The following is an 18739-nucleotide window of genomic DNA, read 5'->3' as shown; positions in this document are numbered from 1 at the left end:
GTTTGAGATAGTTTCTGTGCCATCCGGTCAGAATATCTCTCTTACAACAAACAGCAGGCAAGCATTTGCAAGTCTGCGATCTGAGCAGCCCCAAAGTCTAAAGAAGTCGGTGCTTTGTGCTAGTCTCAGAGCGGATCATGTGATCTGCAGGCCCTCCCAAGGCTTCTCAGGAAAACACAGAGCAAGGAAAGAAAGCTGCATACCAGAACATACATGCATTAAGCAACAGGATTATAGATAAACAAATTACTACAGGTGGCTTGAAGAAGCTTGTAATTTTCAACATGACTACACTGGGTGGTACTTTGGGGGAAAAAGAGCTGTATGTGCACGATTATTCTTTGGTATTTATCCCCAGTTCGGAATTCACTGAAGCAATTTGACACTTTTGTTATGTTTCTCAGTGCATCAGCTTTATTTGTGTTTCCCACACCATCATGTCACCTGGAGACTTATTAATTTTCCATAGGGCTTCTTAGGAATATTCAGATATAGTTTTGACACTATCTTCCTCTGACGTATAGCCCACAGTAACTAGTATTCACTGATGGTCTTCCATGCAGTAACTAACCAAATGCTTTCGTCTTGTTCTTGCCATGTACCGTCTACTCATGTCTCACTTGTAGTAAGCCTACGGAGAACCTGTCTAGGTTTGCCTTATGGACATCAGATGCTGGAAATGACTTGAAGTCAAGCAATAACAATTTTTCTGTACTTGAACTGTATTGCAGCCTAAGACTGTAAATTAGAACTATGTATGAATCCACCTGACTTTCTTTAATTTAAACCCGTGCCGGCAGGACTGAAGACCTACAGGACACAAGATTGAATCCAGGGAGAGCGCAGATGAGCTCCCTTTATCAGCTCCAGCTCCTCATGCGGGGACATGAGAGAAGCCTCCCACAAGGATGATAAAACATCAAAACATCCGGGCGTCCCCTGGGCAACATCCTTGCAGACGGCCAATTCTCTCACACCAGAAGCGACTTGCAGTTTCTCAAGTCGTTCCTGACACGACAAAAAAAAAAAAGCAATCCTTATTTGAAGTCTACTAATAAGATTTGGGTGTTTTTTTTTAATGACTGACAGAATCACACAAACATTTCACCAAATGAGCAATAATAATAGAATAATAATAATAACTTTATTTTATATCCTGTCACCATCTCCCCAAAGGGACTCGGGGCAGCTTACAAGTGGGACCAAGCCCAACACAACAAAGTTTACAAACTAACAATTTATTAAAAAAAAGAATACACATATAGTAATACCCCCATTTCTCTCTCTCGAGTGAGACCCACAGTAGCTATTAAATCTATCCATTCTCAGAATCTTTTTTTAAAAGGATAAAGATGTTTTCTAGAGTGGGCAAATGAAAGACTAATATAACATTTGATTTTTGAATACTGAAGTTTGAAATGCAGCCCTTCATGTTAGAATGTGATTACAGAAAGGGAGTGTCATGACTGAGTTCAACATTTCCTGGTTTATTATATCTAACATTTTTAATCTTTGAAGGGTGCCTTCCCAAAATACACTTTTACAGAGGGAAAATGTACTAAAACGGTTATCTCTACATTTGTTTTGTGCCATTACAGTAGACCAGTTTAAAATTATTCAATCCCTAGAGAGATGCCCTGGCTCTTGGTTGTACTAGTTAAGGCAGTAATCCTAAATATGCTTATTTGGGAGTAAATATCCTCAAACTCAGTAGGATCAAGGCTGGAGTCCTAAATACATGTATTAGGAAGGAAACTCCATTTAAGGCTGGACTAAGAAAAACATGTTGGGCCCCTAAACTATGTCAATTTTTAGAGGTTCTCATAGCATTACCAAAAAAGTATGTCTCAATATTTTTGGTTCCAAAAACAGATTCCAAATCCCTTCTTAATCAGACATGGTTAACTTTAGCTTATTTAGAGTATAAATCCAAACCAGTTCCACTAAATACATTTGGGCTAATCTCTGAGCAAACATGAAATACTTGGCCGTGAAGTTTAACTTTTTTTTTAAATGTACCACAAAAAATACCCTGCTTATTTTGCTGTCCGAAAATCCGTCTCAGTCCTTTATGTATCCAGTGCACCGTATCATCTTGATTTCGTCTCCACTGTATCCAGTGAAATAAAGTTCCTATCAGATAATCTTTTAACTGTTTCCCCCATATGAGATTTTACTGCATCTCCAGAAGTTTCTCAAAAGCTACATTTCACAACCATTTTTTGAAAGTCAACTAAAGCACAAACCTAAATCACATGTGCAGTTAGAAGTCCTTTAATTCTCACTCTGGAATATCCCCACCACCTAGTAATGGGTATTATTGCTGATGACATGTCCTACTTATTTTATTAAATGCTTTCACATCTCCAGCTTAACATAAGAGATGATGCTATTCCTCTTCTTATCTGAGATGATGGTGAACAGGGCTCTGCAAACAGACTGGAACAGAGTCCCACAAGCAACTTCTGGGAAGTTCATCCACATTTAAAACACCACTTGGCTAAATTTTAAAAGCATCCTTCACTCCAGAGATGCCAATTGCTGTCAATGAGACTCATTCCCAGACAGATGTGATCCAGTCATTCATCATCTTTTATCTTTTTGCCTCGTTGTGTCTATATTTGATTAACATTAAGTGCTGAAACCTAAGAGACCCAAGCTAGTGCAAATCCAAGAGTTGAAAAGGACCATTGAGGCTGTCTCGCCCAACCCTCAGCTATTCAGGAAGACGCAACTAAAGCACTTCTTAAAGATGGCCATCCAACCTCTGTTTAAAGACCCCCAAAGAAGGAGAGATAGACGATTTCACAGCCAAACAACTTTTAATATCAATTTGGATACACTGATTCAAGTTCTAATGCCTATAGTTCTATATTAGGTAGGTAAAGGTAGTCCCCTGACATTAAGTCCAGTCATGTCTGACTCTGGGGTGTGGTGCTCATCTCCATTTCTAAGCCGAAGAGCCAGCGTTGTCCGTAGACACCTCCAAGGCCATGTGGCCGGCATGACTGCATGGAGCGCCATTACCTTCCCGCTGGAGCGGTACCTACTGATCTACTCACATTTGCATGTTTTCGGACTGCTAGGTTGGCAGAAGCTAGGGCTGACAGCGGAAGCTCACGCCGCTCCCCGGAATCGAACCGAGGACCTTTCGATCAACAAGCTCAGCAGCTCAGTGCTTTAACCCACTGTGCCACCGGGGGCTCCTACAATTTCCTGAAATCCTAGCCAGTTTACCAGCTGTTAGGGTTTCTAGGAGTTGAAGGCCAAAACATATGAGGACCCACAGGCTGAGAACCACTACTCTAAGCTAAACACACCCAGTTCCCTAAGCCTTTCGTCATAGAACATGATTTCCAGACATTTTACCATCTTAAGTTGCCTTCCTTTCACCATGTTCCAGCTTATCAATATTGTTCTTGAACTGTGGCACCCAGAAAAAAATGACAGTATTCCAAAAAAGAATAAAGTGATAAATAGCTTTTAGACTGAAAAAGTAAAAAGGGAACATTATAAATACTGTACATGGTATTTACTTAATCCCTTCTGTTGAAATATGAAAAGGCCTTCTTATCCCTGATCAGTCTTTAGGCAGCAGAGTTACTTTTGCACATATCCTTTTTCTTGTAAAACTGGGGGCATCCTTTAAGGTTTCCTGCTTCACCTAAAAGATCTAGGAGATGGTCGAAGGCCAGGTGCAGAAAGAGCCAATTTCACAAATGACAGGCTGTGGCTTCCAGTGTGAATCTGGGGAGGTGGGAGTTAAAATTTACAGACATGCTTGCCCTAGTTGCTTGATCCAGAAAAATCAGGAGAGACTTACTTAATGGTCATCAGTGGAAAAGCTGGAAGACAACAAAGCGCTGTGGTTTTGGAGAAGCTCCTCCTTTCTTCCTATAGCGAAATCCATTCTTTCATCCTGGCTCAGTAAGCAGTGGCTGAAGAAGGAGATTCAGCCTCCCGAGAAAGCAATAAAGGAAGCGCCTCCTTGCAAAGGTTTCCCCTTTCCTTCCCTCCCTGGATTGCCACAATGTAGAGGGGGAAGACTGTCTTTCATGACTTGCCCTTTTCTTCCAACTTCTTCGTCTGGAAATAATAGAAGTCATTCGCATTTAAGGAAGACTTTTTGGTTATGCCACTGGAAGATGCCACTGGGAATAATCAGTATGCGTGGAAGGAGAGGGTGCGTCTCAATCCTGCTTTGAAAAAGAGGAAAATAATCAGAGGTATCCTGTAGATTGATTTGATTTTTCTTGCTCTGCAGATGAAGTGGAGCTTCTGTGTCTACCTTTCTTTGGGGGGGGGGGGGGCTTTAAATTTGGCAGCTACTCCCTCTCCCAAATGGCAGCCTTCCTATTGCAATTCTGAAAATCAATCGGAATTATATGCTTTCACACTGAAAAGCAAGCTCTTGGGAGGCTAGAGCTGCCCAAGTCACTCATATTTTTGGCATTCTTCTATTTTGCCTTTCTACGGCACAAATCTCTGAGATTTCAGCTCCCATCTTATATAGCCAGTGTAGCAGCTAATTTGGAGGGCACTAGAATGAGGCAGGTCCTATACAGCTTAACTCTTTTTTAACCAGCAATGCAATGTCTAAATAACAGGAAATGTTGGAAGTCCTACAGTGTGGGTATAAAAAAAAGCCCTCTATTGTTTTTTTCTTCTTCTTAGGCACCTTCACTGGACAGGAGTGGTTCATCAAATTAGCCATTTTGCTAGCTTTTTTAGCAGTTTTATCTATGTATTTTAATAGTCCTATATTTAATTCTCCTTTAATGTTTATATGCTTTTGGTTTAAGTTTACAGATTGTATGATTTTTAGTGTTAGCAAAAAATATGTAATAAATACATATAATAAATAACTTTGCTTTTTTTTCTTATCCAAAAAGCTTGAGACCAGACGTGTTTTGTGTTTCATATTTTCTATTATTATTTTTGAATACCTGCCTCATGAAATACCTTGAAGATGGAGCCCAGGCCTGAATACGGAATTTGTTTATGTTTCGTATACACCTTATGCACATGGTTTTAAAGTATTTGTATACAATATTTTAAATACTTTTGTGCACGAAATAAAGTATATGCACATTGAACCACCAGAAAACAAAACTGTCACTTTCTAGCCCCACTTTTTGGGTAACCTGAGATTTTTTTGGAGCATTTAGGGTTTCCTGAAGGTTTTCCACGCCCCAATCAGTCACATCGTTACATGGGTCTAAATATATCATTTTGGGCTCAATAGGCCTTACTATGGAGTTGGTGGATCTAAAAGCAAACACTTTCTATCAATGTGTTGTGGAAGGCTTTCATGACGCAGGGTTGCTGTGAGTTTTCTGGGCCGTATGGCCATGTTCCAGAAGCATTCTTTCCTGACGTTTCACCACCTATGGCAGGCATTCTTAGAGGTTGTGAGGTCTGCTGGTGGTTCTTTCTCCCACCCTGGACATTACTTCACAGATATATAAACCCCGCTTGTCTAGTTTCCAACCGACCTCCCAACCCCTGAGGATGCCTGCCATAGATGCGGGCGAAACGTCAGGAAAGAATGCTTCTGGAACATGGCCATACGGCCCAGAAAACTCACAGCAACCCTGCGTCATGAAAGCCTTCCACAACACATTGATAGAAAGTGTTTGCTTTTAGATCCACCAACTCCATAGTAAGGAACGTGTCAGTACAACCTGGCAAACTCACTGGAACCCACTACCTATCCATTCTAAGGCTACGGAGAGGAAAAGGCCTATGTCTAAACGAACTCATCCAAGAGCTTCCTCTTCTCCAAGGGGTCGGGATCCACGTTTCTTCCCCCCTTTTGTTTTCTGCAGCTGGGTGTGCTCGGATTTTAAGATCAGGCAACCTTAAAAGCACCGGGGCTGCCCCCGCTCGAACTGCAATGATTCCCACGCAGGCTCAGTCGCACAAAAAAGAGGCCTGCCGGGAAATGTAGTTCACCCCGCTTCCCCATCGGCCTCCATTTTCTCATCGCCTTGTGGATGAGGTCTGCGCATGCGCTGGATTCCTTCCTCGCCGCTTCTCCCTCTCTTCCGGGTCCACAAGCTGCGCCTCTCCGTTGGGTAGTGAAGAGGAGGGGCGGGGCACAAACCGGAGCCTGATTGGCCAGGAGAGCTGCCTGTCCCTGGCTCACAATTATGGATGCAGTTGCTCGGGTGGTTAGTTTCAAGGAGGGGAAGGGGAGGAAGTGGAAAGTCCTCCGAAAGGGAAGCGGGAGAGCGCCCCGGCCGTGCCCTCCTCACGCGCCTCTGCGAGGGGCCGCAATAAAGGAGCCGCAGGTTGCGAAGGAACTCCTCCGAAGTTCATGGCGACCCGCTGTCACCCCGCGAGGGGCTCGCCCAGGCCGGCCAACACACACACACAGACGCATAGACACACACGGGGCTCCTCTCACACGGCCCCGCGACCCCCGCTCAGTAGTGGAAGCGCCTGGCTGGCCTTTGCCGCAACCGAGCCACACTGAGAGCGCGGTTCCGGGCGGACGGGCGGGGGAGGAGGAGGAGGAGGAGCGGGAGCCGGGGAGGGGTGCGCATGCGCACTGGGCGGCGGGGCTGAATGTTTCCCAAGTGTTTGAAACTGGTATTTGGGTTTTCCACGTTGGATCAAGTGCGGCGTAGAAAGAGAGAGAGAGAGAGAGAGAGAAAGGCTGCATTAATAACATCGCGGGCGGAACAGGAGCGGCTCCACTCACTCTCTTTTATTTATTTTTTTGTTTCCTCCTCCTCCTCCTTTTCGCCGGGTGTTTCTTTCCTCCCTGTTTCCGATCGTATCTCTCTCTCTCTCTGTGGCTTTTTAAGAGCTCCCTCCCTCCCTCCTCAGACACACAAATCCCTCTGATTGTTCCTACAGTCAGCGACAGCCATTCAGTCAGCTGTAGGAGGGACTGACTCGCCGACTGTGCCTGATCTTAGCAGAAGAAGGAGGAGGAGAAGAAGAAGAAAAGACTCCGATGTAGCTCTCCTGCTTTTTGATTTCGGGGACTCCTCCTTTGGCTTGAAAGGGGGGGAGAAGAGGGAGGGGAAAGAGAGAGAGGGAGAGAAAGAGACAATCTCTTTTATTATTTTCGCCCGGATGAAAATGTTGAACCCTGCAAACGGCGGCGGGGAGCAGCTCCATTTGGCCAACTATGTGGAAGACTACATGGACTCCATCGAATCCCTGCCCTTCGATCTGCAGAGAAATGTCTCCCTGATGAGGGAAATCGACGCCAAATACCAAGGTAAAGTGCTCGAGGAGAGACAGAAAGAGAAGCTGCTACACAGGGATTGCCTTGCTTTCTTTAGATGATGATCCCCTTTATGTGACTGTTTCCTTCCCCTCTCAACCTCTAAAGCCTCTCTTTGCTTCTTTGCTTTTGTATTAATTTGGAGAGGTTTGAGAAGGGGTTGCTCTGCAGCCACAGCTCTTTTTGTCGACGTCCCCCCCCCCCCCCTTTCTCGGCTTTCTCTCCCTCCCTCCCTCTCTCTCTCTCTCTCTCTTTGGGGCTGGAACAACAAAAGGTCTTGGGTTCTTCTTCTCCAGCAAGGACTTGCTGTATTGTTTTCCTCTTTATTATTATGATTATGGTTCTGATTCTGGGCAAGAGTAGGGGCAGGGGCAGAGGCAGAGGGAGAGGGAGGGAGGGGCGGGCGAGGGCACCGGGACGCGTGGGGTTTTCTTTCTCTTCCCTCCTTTGGAGAGTGTTTTCTGAAAGGAAAAGGACGCCTTCCCTCCCTTTCTCCCCACGGAAGGGGCTTTGCTAGCCTTCTCAGCAATGGCTGGTAGTAGCAGAGGGAGAGTGGGGGAAAGGGGGGCCGGGCTGGCTCCCTTCGCCCCCTCTTCCTTTTGTGCTTTTTTTCAATGGGATTTGGGTTTCCGAGCCATCCCTTGGAGTGGAGGGGGGAAAGAGATATTATATAAATAGTGTGTGGGTTGGGGATGTGCTGCTTGCTTGGCGAGTGCTCCTCTCTCTCTCTCTCTTCTCCCCCTTCATGAAACTCCTTATTTTGCAGCTTTCCCTGCTCGGCCCTCCCCTTCCCTTCTTTCCCCTTTTTACCCAAGCGAGGGGGAATCAATGGTAGCTTTGCTAAGGGAGTAGAGGGCTTTTCCGAAGGTCCTTTCTTTGTCACTTGAGGGGGGAAAGGAGTTGAAGGGAGCAGAGGAGGAGGAGGAGGAAAGTGTCCCTCTGTAATAGAGGTGACACCGCCGCCGTCCACACGCTCTTCTTGCCCCCCTTTCCTCCCCTCAACGGTTTGAGTGTGTTATGCCCCAGACCTGGGAGTTTTCCTATCGTGAGGAAACCAGGGGAGGGGGGTATGTATTAAGTTGAGGGTGTGAATGCCAGTTCGAGCGAGGGACGGAGGGAGGGCGGGGGGGACACTGTGAAAGGACAAGGGCGGGCATTTCTACCCGCTGTAAGCACTCGACTGCGCTAAAGGGAGGCGCCTCTGCGCCGGAGCTCTAGCAAAGAGAGTAAAAGGCGCCGTCACAGCCGCTTTTATAGCCTAGCGTCACTACCCTATTGTGCTGGCCCCGCCCCCCGCGCGCCGTTATTGGCCGGAGCTCCCCTCATGAAGCCGCCGAGGCCCCGCCCCCTTTGCTCAATGATTCGGCCTTCGAGTGACGCTGACGAACGCGAATGGTGGGAGGGGGCGGGAAGGGAAGCAGCAGGGGGAGGTTTGTTGTAATAGTTCGAACTGCCCCGTCGGCTGCTCGGCGGAGGATTGGCTCCCCTCGTTGCAGGAAGCGTTAGCGCCTCGCCCTGACTGACAGGTCGAAGTGAAAAATGAGGGCTGCCCGTAGTTCTGCTTTCCACACCTGATTGGCATGTTGATGCAAAAAGAGGCGGAAACTCGGCTGGGGCTTTCCCTTGTGATTGGTGGGGATGCTGTCGAGGCAGAGGGCGGGCTATCGGCGTCATCTTGTCTTCTGATTGGCCAGATTCTATGGAGGCAGGTTCTCAGAAGTTGATTGGCCAGCTGCGTGGATTCGGGTCCTGGCGTTTCGGTTGGAGACGGATGTAAAGGGTGGGAAAACGCGCACAAACGCTCAAACTCTTAACGCGCCACTTCCTTTCTAAGAACAATGGAGGCCCAACAGGCAGGGAAGGGGAGGGGCCTCCTCTTGGACTGTGGAGGAGGAGGGACGAAGGCACGCTGAAGGCCAACTGGTAGGAGTGACGGGCAGGTGCCTCTTCCAATGCCATGGCAAAGGGGCGGGGCGCCTCCTTCCCCATTCCCGCTCCTGCAGCCATGGCTCCGCCTCCCGGAATTGTGGCTGGAGGGGAGGGGAGAGGGAGCGGGCTCTCCTCCGCCGTAGCCCCGCCCTTTCGGCCGCGCGACTGACGGTGACCGTTAAGGGGCGGGGCCAGTGTCATCCCTCGCCAGTCTGTTGGCGGGGCTGCCAGGGCGCGCGCAGGAGGCGGGGCTTCTCTCGACGTGGCGTGGTTGTTTAGGGAGGGGGCGGGCGGCAGGCGGGGCTTCTTACGTGCAACACGGAGGAAGTCCTCTTGCCCAACCACGAAAAGGAAGAAGGAGCTTCTCCTAATGCTCACTCGGGTATCCCTGGGACAGGCATGGGCAAACCTCGGCCCTCCAGGTGTTCTGGACTTCAACTCCCACAATTCCTGAGGGGAAAAAGGAAGGGGCCTCAGGCTAGGAATTGTGGGAGTTGAAGTCCAGAAAACTTAAGCGGCTGAGGGGAGATAAGGAAGAGGCCTGAACCCAGGAATTGTAAGACCTGAAGTGCAAAACACCTGGAGGGCCGAGGTTTGTCCATGCCTGGCCTAGGCAGAGGGAAGTGCAACACCTTTGGCTCAACTTCAGGCATTGACTGTGTCCTAACCGTCCTCTTCACCATGTGAGAGAAACTGGCCCACTTAACTGGAGGCTGCAGTTGTATGCTCACCTTCCAACGAAGACCTGGATTCAATGTCATTTCAACTAGCGAAGAGAGGGGGTTCCACCATGTCTCCTGCATCATCAGCTGGGAGGCCCCTCCCCCGAGCACCACCACCTGCCGCTCTGGAGCCAGAGTGAAGAAGGGGAGCCAGGAAGACAGACTTACACCATGTCTCCTGGATCATCAGCTGGGGGCCCCTCTGCTGAGCACCAACTGCCGCTCTGGAGCCAGAGTGAAGAAGGGGAGCCGGGAAGACAGACTTCCACCATGTCTCCTGGGTCATCGGTTGGGAGCCCCTCTCCCCAGCACCAACGCTAGAGCCAGAGTGAAGAGGGGGAGCCAGGAAGACAGAATTCCACCATGTCACCTGGGTCATCAGTTGGGGGCCCCTCCCCCAAGCACCAACTGCCGCTCTGGAGCCAGAAGAAAGAGTGGGAACCAGGAAGAAAGAGTTCCACCATGTTTTCTGAGTCATTGTTTGGGAACCCCTCCCGCAGCAACAATATAGTAAAACTAATATTGTGCTGTGCTAATATTATGATATATTGCATACACATATAATATTGATAATAATATTCTAATGTAATACAATATAATAATAATAATGCAATATTAATTATTGTACTACATCACTATATTGTAATCTTACTAGTAATATTACATGTAATATAAAAAATACTTATTTTATATTGCATGTAATATTACTAGTAATATCACAATATAGTGGTATAGTACAATATGTGCTATGCTAATAATACAGGGTTAGTCAAAATGCATAGGCCAATAAGCCATTCAATTGAATGGCTTATTGGCCTATGCATTTTGACTAACCCTGTATAATAGATTGTATGTACATATAACTTGTAAGCCACTCTAAGTCCCCTTCGGTGTGAGAAGGGCGACATATAAATGTTGTAAATTAATTAAACTATGAAAAGATTAAAAAGGCATTTAACGTGTACCTAAACCAAAAATGAAGCAAACTGCCAGGGGCAAAGGTGGAAGCCAGAAAAATTTGTCAAGCTGCAGGAAGAAAATTAACAATGTGGAAACAGTTTTCACAAACGGAAAAGGGCCAGAGGCCCTCCAGAATCACAGCTATTGCTTTAGTTGGATTAGACAGTTTTTTTCCAAATCCCAGTCCCCAGATCTGGTGGCCCTGCACCAGACTCTAGATCACTGCTTCACAAACTGAGTCTTGACCCAAATGGGGTCCCAAAAATTTGGCAATAGTAAAAGATTTCTGAGCATCACCTAGTGGCAGTAATAGATATTTACAAGAATCTGTTGTGTAGTGTTTACAGTACAAAAGATGCTTCAGCTGTATTTAATAAAAAGGAAAATAACCTGTTTAGCAAACGTTGCAAATATTGGGTTGTTATCTTTAAAGCTTTGACTTTTATACCTATTTTACTCATCTATATACCCTCAGACTTTCTCAGTTTGAAAGGGATCGCAAATGGAAAAGTTTAAGAAGTCCTGGACTAAAGAACTAGTATACTAGATAAAATAAACCAGGAAATGTTGAATTCATGTTATCCTTTTATCTGTAATGGCATTGTAAGAAGCCCTGCTTTAGATTATGTGGACCAGAGATACAAGATTCAAGTACATTCCTATGAGAGCAGGGCAATATATTTAAGTGCTTCCAGGCAACTGTAAAGGCAAAGGTTTCCCCTTGACATTGTCTAGTTGTGTCTGACTCGGGGGGGGGGGGGGGGGCTAATCTCCATTTGTAAGCTGAAGAGCTGGCATTTTCCATAGACGCCTCCAAGTTCATGTGGCTGGCATGACTGCATGGAGCACTGTTACCTTCCCGCCGGAGTGGCACCTATTGATCTACTCAAATTTGCATGTTTTCAAACTGCAAAAGCTGTACCTAACCATGAGAGGCTACCCCGGATTCAAACTACCGACCTTTTTATTAGCAAGTTCCACAGCTCAGTGGTTTAATCTGCTGCGCCACACGGGGCTGTATTGTATTTAAAACCATAGCAGTTAGATTGTGAGAAATTTTGAGACATTTCCCCTTCACTAAACCTCTGACTGGGGGGCTCTGCTATTATACATATAAGACTAACAAATATCATATCTTATTCTTCTTTCACAGAGATCCTCAAAGAACTGGATGATTATTATGAAAAGTTCAAACGAGAGACTGATGCAGTACAAAAGAGAAGGGTCCTGCACTGTATACAGAGATCACTGATCCGGAGTCAGGAACTGGGGGATGAAAAGATTCAGATTGTCAGCCAAATGGTAGACCTGGTGGAGAACAGAACTAGGCAACTTGACAGTCATGGAGAACTGTTTGAGACTTGCCAAGAGACGAATGACACCACTGGAAACAGTGGCAAAGCTAATCAAGACAAGTCAAAGAACGAGACAATCACTCAGGCTGAGAAGCCAAACAACAAACGATCCAGGAGGCAAAGAAATAATGAAAACCGGGAGAATGCTTCTAATAATCATGATCATGATGACATCACCTCAGGAACTCCAAAGGAAAAGAAAGCAAAAACCTCCAAGAAAAAGAAGAGGTCTAAAGCCAAAGCAGAGAGGGAGGCTTCCCCAGCAGACCTCCCTATTGATCCCAATGAGCCAACTTACTGTCTCTGTAACCAGGTCTCCTATGGAGAAATGATAGGCTGTGATAACGACGAATGCCCAATCGAATGGTTTCACTTCTCATGTGTGGGACTCAATCATAAACCAAAGGGGAAGTGGTACTGTCCCAAATGTAGAGGAGAAAATGAGAAAACAATGGACAAAGCACTGGAAAAATCTAAAAAAGAAAGGGCTTACAACAGGTAGTTTTGAAATCAGAAGAGAATAGGGCCATGAAAACTTTTATTTATTCTGTCTCACTTTTTGTTGAGGTACTAGGATTGTAAAATGTATATTTTTAAAGAAGGTTGCAAATCAAACAATTCTTGTAATAGGGGTGGCAATAAGGAAATGTTTGGGTTTTTTCACCCTTTGATATGGCTGTTAACAAGAAAACAATCTGTTGGCCAAAGCATACAGTGAATTAATAAGAGTTAACATGTAACGTTTGGCTTCATTTTATGAAAAAATCTGTCTGTACTCATTGGTAAGACTCTGCCCATGAAAATGTAGATAGTCAACATATCTTGGATAGCGTTCCAGTTTTCTTTATAGTGGAATGCTGTTTTTCTTTCCAGCAAATTGTTCTATGGTCTGTTTGAATAAAGCAGCAGAACATTACAAATTTATCCTAAACATAAATGACCACTCTATTATCTCTCAAAAAGAGCATACAGTCCTTCTGCCCATTGGCTTTACTGGGCTTAAGTGTATTTAACATTGGGCCATTTTTCAGGAGGAAGGTCTTCCATGTTTCAAACACAGTAATTCCAAAAGCTTTTTGCCCTCTTTTAAACTCCTGCTAAGCCTCATTGCTTGCAGTGAGACTTATTTCTAAGGAATAGGTTTCGATCAGGGCACAAAATTCCTCTGATGCGCAATAGCATGTAAGAACTTACAGGATGGCTCCCGTTAAGTGTGTCCGTCTAGCAGCTCAATAATATGTTTAACTACAGCTACAAGCTTATTTTTTAAAAATGCAAAAGGTTAAATTTTACACAGCATATTTTATATATTGGCCAAGTACCACAAGGGCCTTTTAAAATGATTTAGTATATTTTGTATTTAACCAGGAAGACGTTTAGTAATGGAACTTAACATAAATCAAAGCTTTATACTGTCACAGATAATAGAGTAGCAGTCTTTACTTTGTATAAGTTGTAAAAATGTACATTTTCAAGTGGAGTTGCACTTAATTGTATTATAATTGGAAATGCATCCACATGCCATGGTGTAGCCAATATGCATTTTCTTCTGTATGTATGAAAACTGTACAGCAATGATAATAAAGAATAAATTAAACAAGTTGGGTAATCTTGTTTGTATGTGCTTGCTCTCCCTTTGCTCCTCATTCTGTTTTCATATGCCTTTTTTATTTTAAGCTTGTGTGCAGGGGCTCTTACTTTAAAATCCCTTTGCAACAATTAGGCAACACTTGTTGCTTTATATTTGTGGTAATAATAATTTTTAAAACCCTATATAAATATATACACATAATGTTTCTAAGTCCTGCTCCTTTCCTATTGCCAAATAGTAATCATTTTGCTTGGCTTTCATGGCATCTGCTGCCACTTCTTTCCAATTCTTTCTTGTCCAGTAATGTTGAATATTATTTTCCTTCTTCCATAATCAATAGAGCCTGTATATATTTCTAATTTCGTTTTCTTTCAGTTTTGCTTTAGTTCACATGTAGTGGAAGAATCATATTTTAACCACTTATCAACAAACTGTAGCCTAGACCTGAACTTGCTGTCTTCTATTGTTAAATTGCCATTTCAGTTATGCTTTTTTGTCATACATTGCTGGCTCTTCATCCAGAGATGTAAATATATGAGTATTTTTGTTCCCTTTCTCTCTCTCTCTCTCTCTCTCTCTATATATATATATATATATCATGAGACAGTACCACTGAGACACCCAGCTTACCAGGGATCTTGGGAATAAATATTACAGTAACAGGGTACTACTTCATATAGATAACGTAGCAGAAATCAGACCAAAGCATGAACTCAATATTTATGCTGATTATTGCTGGGGGATGCTCTTCCAAATCTGTCTGGACTTTACTATCATTCCATGTTTTTAGCTCTGGAAAATTAAATGACTGTAAAAGTAATCACGGGAGATCTGAAGTTTCCCCAATCCTACTTGAAAAATCAAATTGAATAGTAATAGTAAATAGGAAGAAAAACACTGGTAACATAATGGTGACCATAAAAGAAGAACCTAAAATAGATGTGAATTCTACTGAATCTCCGAAGAGCAAATGGGGAGAGATGCATCAATGTTTTGCATTTTTCTTTGGAGAAGACCTATTACTTTAATTGAAAATATACTCCTTGATTCACTGCTGCTATGTATCTTTGCATAGATTGTCCCATATAGTTGTTTTGGGCAGCATATTCAAGATGCTTTATATAATTAATTTAATTTAAATTCTATAAATTACTTACACTGCCATGGGAGATATCTTTATAGATATGAGTAACTCAGTGTTTCTTTCCCTTTTTATATCTCAAAACAGCATTTTGGCCTCATTACAGCCTACAAAATAGATTAGGTTTTTCCAAGAGTCCCATTAACTATAGACAGGAACAGCAGAGATCTTTCACTTCTCCAAGGCATTCCATTAACAAATGGGTTTATGGGATCTCACTAGTAGGCTTGAGGCCAGATCCGTTTTTAGCTGTTTCTTTTGGCCAATTCAGCTTCTTCAGTTTGTTCAGGTGCTTGTAATGGCAAGGGCCCATCTGTCATGGATTCTCCTCCATAACAGGACCACATGGCAGCCAATCTCAGCTCCTCCTCCCCTATTTGGCATCACATTTAAATCTTTTTGATTTTCTTTATTTTCTTGATTATTTTTATTTAGTGGGAATGACTGAGAGTTAGGGACATGTGGGACGGATGAGTGGGGTGTGCGGTGCGCATGCATTTGGGGACTTGGGAAAGTTACCCTTTTAGCTTTTTTTCTCCTTCCCTTCCTCTCCTTCAAATACTTCTGAAAGACAATTATTATTATTAATCCCAGCGAACAAAAAGAAAACCCTCATTCTCTGAAAACTGCTACCTGTAGTTGCCTACCTCTCCTCTAAAGTAGAAACAGTTTTAAGGAAGCATTAAACACAAAGCAGAAAGGAGATTGAAACGTGCCCTCCAGTAGAGAAAAAAGAGGTGTTTTTTTTAAGGAAGGCCAGAGATTATAGTTCCAGGTTATCTCTCTTCCTTCTCCGGCCTCCTTAAAATGCCATGGAAAACTCTGACATGCTGCAGGGAGAGAAAGTGTGTGCCTACCTGCAGCGCTTCTCCTTTAGAGTAGAAACAGATTTAACAACACATTAAGCCAGGTCTCCTCTATAGACAGAAGGGAAAGGATTGCAGGAAGAGTGGTATGTTAATTCTGATGTTTTAATCCAGGTCCTAATGAAGGATATGGAAGGGGAGCCTGTGAGAAGTCCGCCCCCCCCCCCCCGATAATGGGATGGATAGGGTGCTTTCTTAATTCAACTGCTAATATCCAGGTTCTCTTAAAGGGAAAAAGGAATGGGTCCCAGGAACGGAAAGGAGAGCCTTGTAAGTTCCCCATTGCTGCCAGTGTACCGGATCTAGCCACATTTTTGGGGTGAGGACCGAAAATGGCTATCTGGCAATGCGCCCATTTTTGGGAGGCGTGTGACAATGGATACGAAGATGTGCCAGTATCTGGCTTGAGGTTCAGCCAAAATGCATAAGCCTACTCACTAGTACTGTAAAAGGAAGCCCACCACTTAGCAATGATAACAACTGGTTTCTGAGTAAAATATTTTGTGTTTGACACTGGCCTCTGAGTTCTATGGGGTTCTACATTCTCATCAAAAGAATAAAACAATTAGTTTCAGTAAGGATCTTAATGTATATTGGATCTGTCACAGGTAACCAAACCTAAGTTACCTCCTTGGACCACCAATTCAGATAAAGATATTCTCAGAGGATTTTGCTTGATCTAGTTAAATTACAGTCAATTCTGACAGATCTTCCCTGTCAAGCACTTAGTAACACCTTGCTGATGGTGTTGGATTTGTTCTACGTACAGTCTCTTGTTCTACATGATCTGCATTTTGTGTTTGGTTAAATCAGGGGTCCCCAAACTATGGCCCGCGGGTCGTATGCGGCCCGCCGAGGGCATTTCTCCGGCCCGCGAGGCCTGGCCACGCCCACCCGGCGCCGCTCCGCCCATCGCGGGACCTCTCTGCTCTGGCCACTCTGCTCGTGTGGGAGGGAGAAGCCTTTTGTAGTATACCTGGCTCCTTGGAGACCAGAGCAGAGGGTTCCTGCAAAGCAGAGCAGAGGGTTCCTGCAAAGGCCGGAGCGGCGCCGGGTGGGCGTGGCCAGGGGCGCCAGGTGGGCGCGGCCAGAGAACTCCAGCGTTCCCTGGCCACGCCCACCTGGCGCTGCTGGTCACACCCACCCGGCGCCGCTCTGGCCTTTGCAGGAACCCTCTGCTCTGCTTTGCAGGAACCCTCTGCTCTGGTCTCCAAGGAGGCAGGTAAACTACAATTCCAAAACCAAAGGACACTGCCCACCAAACCCTTCCAGTATTTTCTGTTGGCCATGGGAGAACTGTGTGCCAAGTTTGGTTCAATTCCACCTTAGATGGGGTTCAGAATGCTCTTTGATTGTAGGTGAACTATAAATCCCAGCAACTACAATTCCCAAAAGTCAAGATTCTATTTCCCCCATACTCCACAAGTGTTCCCATTTGGGCATATGGAATATCAGTGCCAAGTTTGGTCCAGATCTATCATTGAGTCCACAGTGATTGATGGAGGCAGGTGAACTACAACTCCAAAACCAAAGGACACTGCCCACCAAACCCTTCCAGTATTTTCTGTTGATCATGGAAGAACTATGTGCCAAGTTTGATTCAATTCCACCTTAGATGGGGTTCAGAATGCTCTTTGATTGTAGGTGAACTATAAATCCCAGCAACTGCAACTCCCAAACGTCAAAATTCTATTTCCCCCATACTCCACAAGTGTTCACATTTGGGCATATGGAATATCAGTGCCAAGTTTGGTCCAGATCTATCATTGAGTCCACAGTGATTTCTGGATGTAGTTGAACTACAGCTCCAAAACACAAGGTCAATGACCACCAAACCCTTCCAGTATTTTCTGTTGATCATGGGAGTTGTGTGTGCCAAGGCTGGTTCAATTCCATCGTTGGTGGGGTTCAGAATACTCTTTGATTGTAGGTGAACTATAAATCCCAGCAACTATAACTCACAAATGACAAAATCATTTTTTGTGTGAAGGACATACATTGGGTTGTTAGGTGTCTTGTGTCTAAAATTGGTGTCAATTCATCCAGTGGTTTTTGAGTTCTGTTAATCCCACAAACAAACATTACATTTTTATTTATATAGAAGTGTGGGTCTTTGTTTTTTGATTTGGGGGGGGGGGGGGTTACACTGCAAATAATATTTGTGCAGAGTGCATAGGAATTCATTCATGTTTTTTTTTCAAATTATAATCCAGCCCCCCAACAGTTTGCGGGACTGCGACCCGGCCCTCTGTTCAAAAAGTTTGGGGACCCCTGGTTTAGGCCATTCAGCCAGGTCTCATGACAGTGCTTCTGCCATCACTATTACATACATTTAAATCTGAATCACACCTTTGATCTGCAAATTTTGACTAAGCTACCTTAGGGATATTATGATCCAAAGGTGTGATCTTTTTGATCAACCAAGCCTACTGGGCACCATAATTGAAGAGAGATATTGAAGAGAGATATTGACAAGCTGGAATGTGTCCAGAGGGTGACTAAAATGATCAAAGGTCTGGAGAGAGGAGTGGCTTAAAGAGTTGGGCATGTTTAGCCTGCAGAAGAGAAGACTGAGAAGAGGCCAAGACTGCCCTGGAGACTAGGACACAGAACAATGGCATCAAACTACAGAAAATATTATTCCACCTGAACATTAGGAAGAATGTTTTGACAGTGAGAGCTGTTCAGCAGTGGAACTCTCTACCCCGAAGTGTGGTGGAGGCTCCTTTTAAACAGGCTGGATGGCCATCTGTTGGGGGTGCTTTGAATGCAATTGTCCTGCATCTTGGCAGGGGGTTGGATTGGATGGCCCACAAGGTCTCTTCCAACTTTATGATTCTACCAGCAACTTTTCAGTGTTGGGCATGACTAATCCATGCAATTATTGTACTTCCTTTTTTCAATTCAGTATGTGTGTGCTGTTGATAATTCTTCA

General features: G+C 44.6%; 2 protein-coding genes across 5 annotated transcripts in view; one reads left to right on the top strand and one right to left on the bottom strand.

Annotated features, from left to right (window-relative positions):
* The window catches only part of CARS2 (cysteinyl-tRNA synthetase 2, mitochondrial), a 48419-nt gene extending 41931 nt beyond the window's left edge, over positions 1-6488 (bottom strand). Inside the window, exons 1-2 of one of the 3 annotated variants that reach the window (XM_060769601.2) lie at positions 5760-6488; positions 3824-4196 (exon numbers count right to left, since the gene is read on the bottom strand). In XM_060769601.2, the coding sequence (XP_060625584.2) occupies positions 3824-3834 (11 nt within the window). In that variant the 5' untranslated portion in view covers positions 3835-4196; positions 5760-6488. Of the gene's footprint in view, positions 1-3823; positions 5567-5759 lie in introns of those variants that run through there. The other 2 variants (XM_060769603.2, XM_060769602.2) reach the window with 2 other exon arrangements.
* A 61-nt stretch (positions 6489-6549) lies between these two features.
* On the top strand, positions 6550-13807 carry ING1 (inhibitor of growth family member 1). Of its 2 annotated transcripts, none has more exons than XM_060769606.2 (2): positions 6550-7234; positions 12005-13807. In XM_060769606.2, the coding sequence occupies exons 1-2, from the start codon at positions 7087-7089 to the stop codon at positions 12706-12708; spliced, it is 852 nt and encodes a 283-aa protein (XP_060625589.1). In that variant the 5' UTR covers positions 6550-7086; the 3' UTR covers positions 12709-13807. The 2 variants fall into 2 exon arrangements, with proteins under 2 accessions (XP_060625589.1, XP_060625588.2); XM_060769605.2 differs by lacking the exon at positions 6550-7234 and adding an exon at positions 9460-10325.
* Positions 13808-18739: the final 4932 nt, after the last annotated feature.

This window comes from Anolis sagrei, chromosome 3, assembly GCF_037176765.1.
Source record: "Anolis sagrei isolate rAnoSag1 chromosome 3, rAnoSag1.mat, whole genome shotgun sequence".
NCBI classification, from domain to species: Eukaryota; Metazoa; Chordata; class Lepidosauria; order Squamata; family Dactyloidae; genus Anolis; species Anolis sagrei.
Note: the sequence above shows the minus strand (reverse complement) of the source record. Positions and strands in the feature narration are given on the sequence as shown.

What these genes read in the sequence shown, in the direction of transcription:
- ING1 (XM_060769605.2), top strand. Translation starts at nt 9,893, where the DNA reads ATGCTCACCTTCCAACGAAGACCTGGATTCAATGTCATTTCAACTAGC. An exon ending in CTCTGGAGCCAGAAGAAAGA is followed by an intron (nt 10,326 to 12,004) that starts GTGGGAACCAGG and finishes CTTCTTTCACAG; the next exon opens with AGATCCTCAAAGAACTGGAT.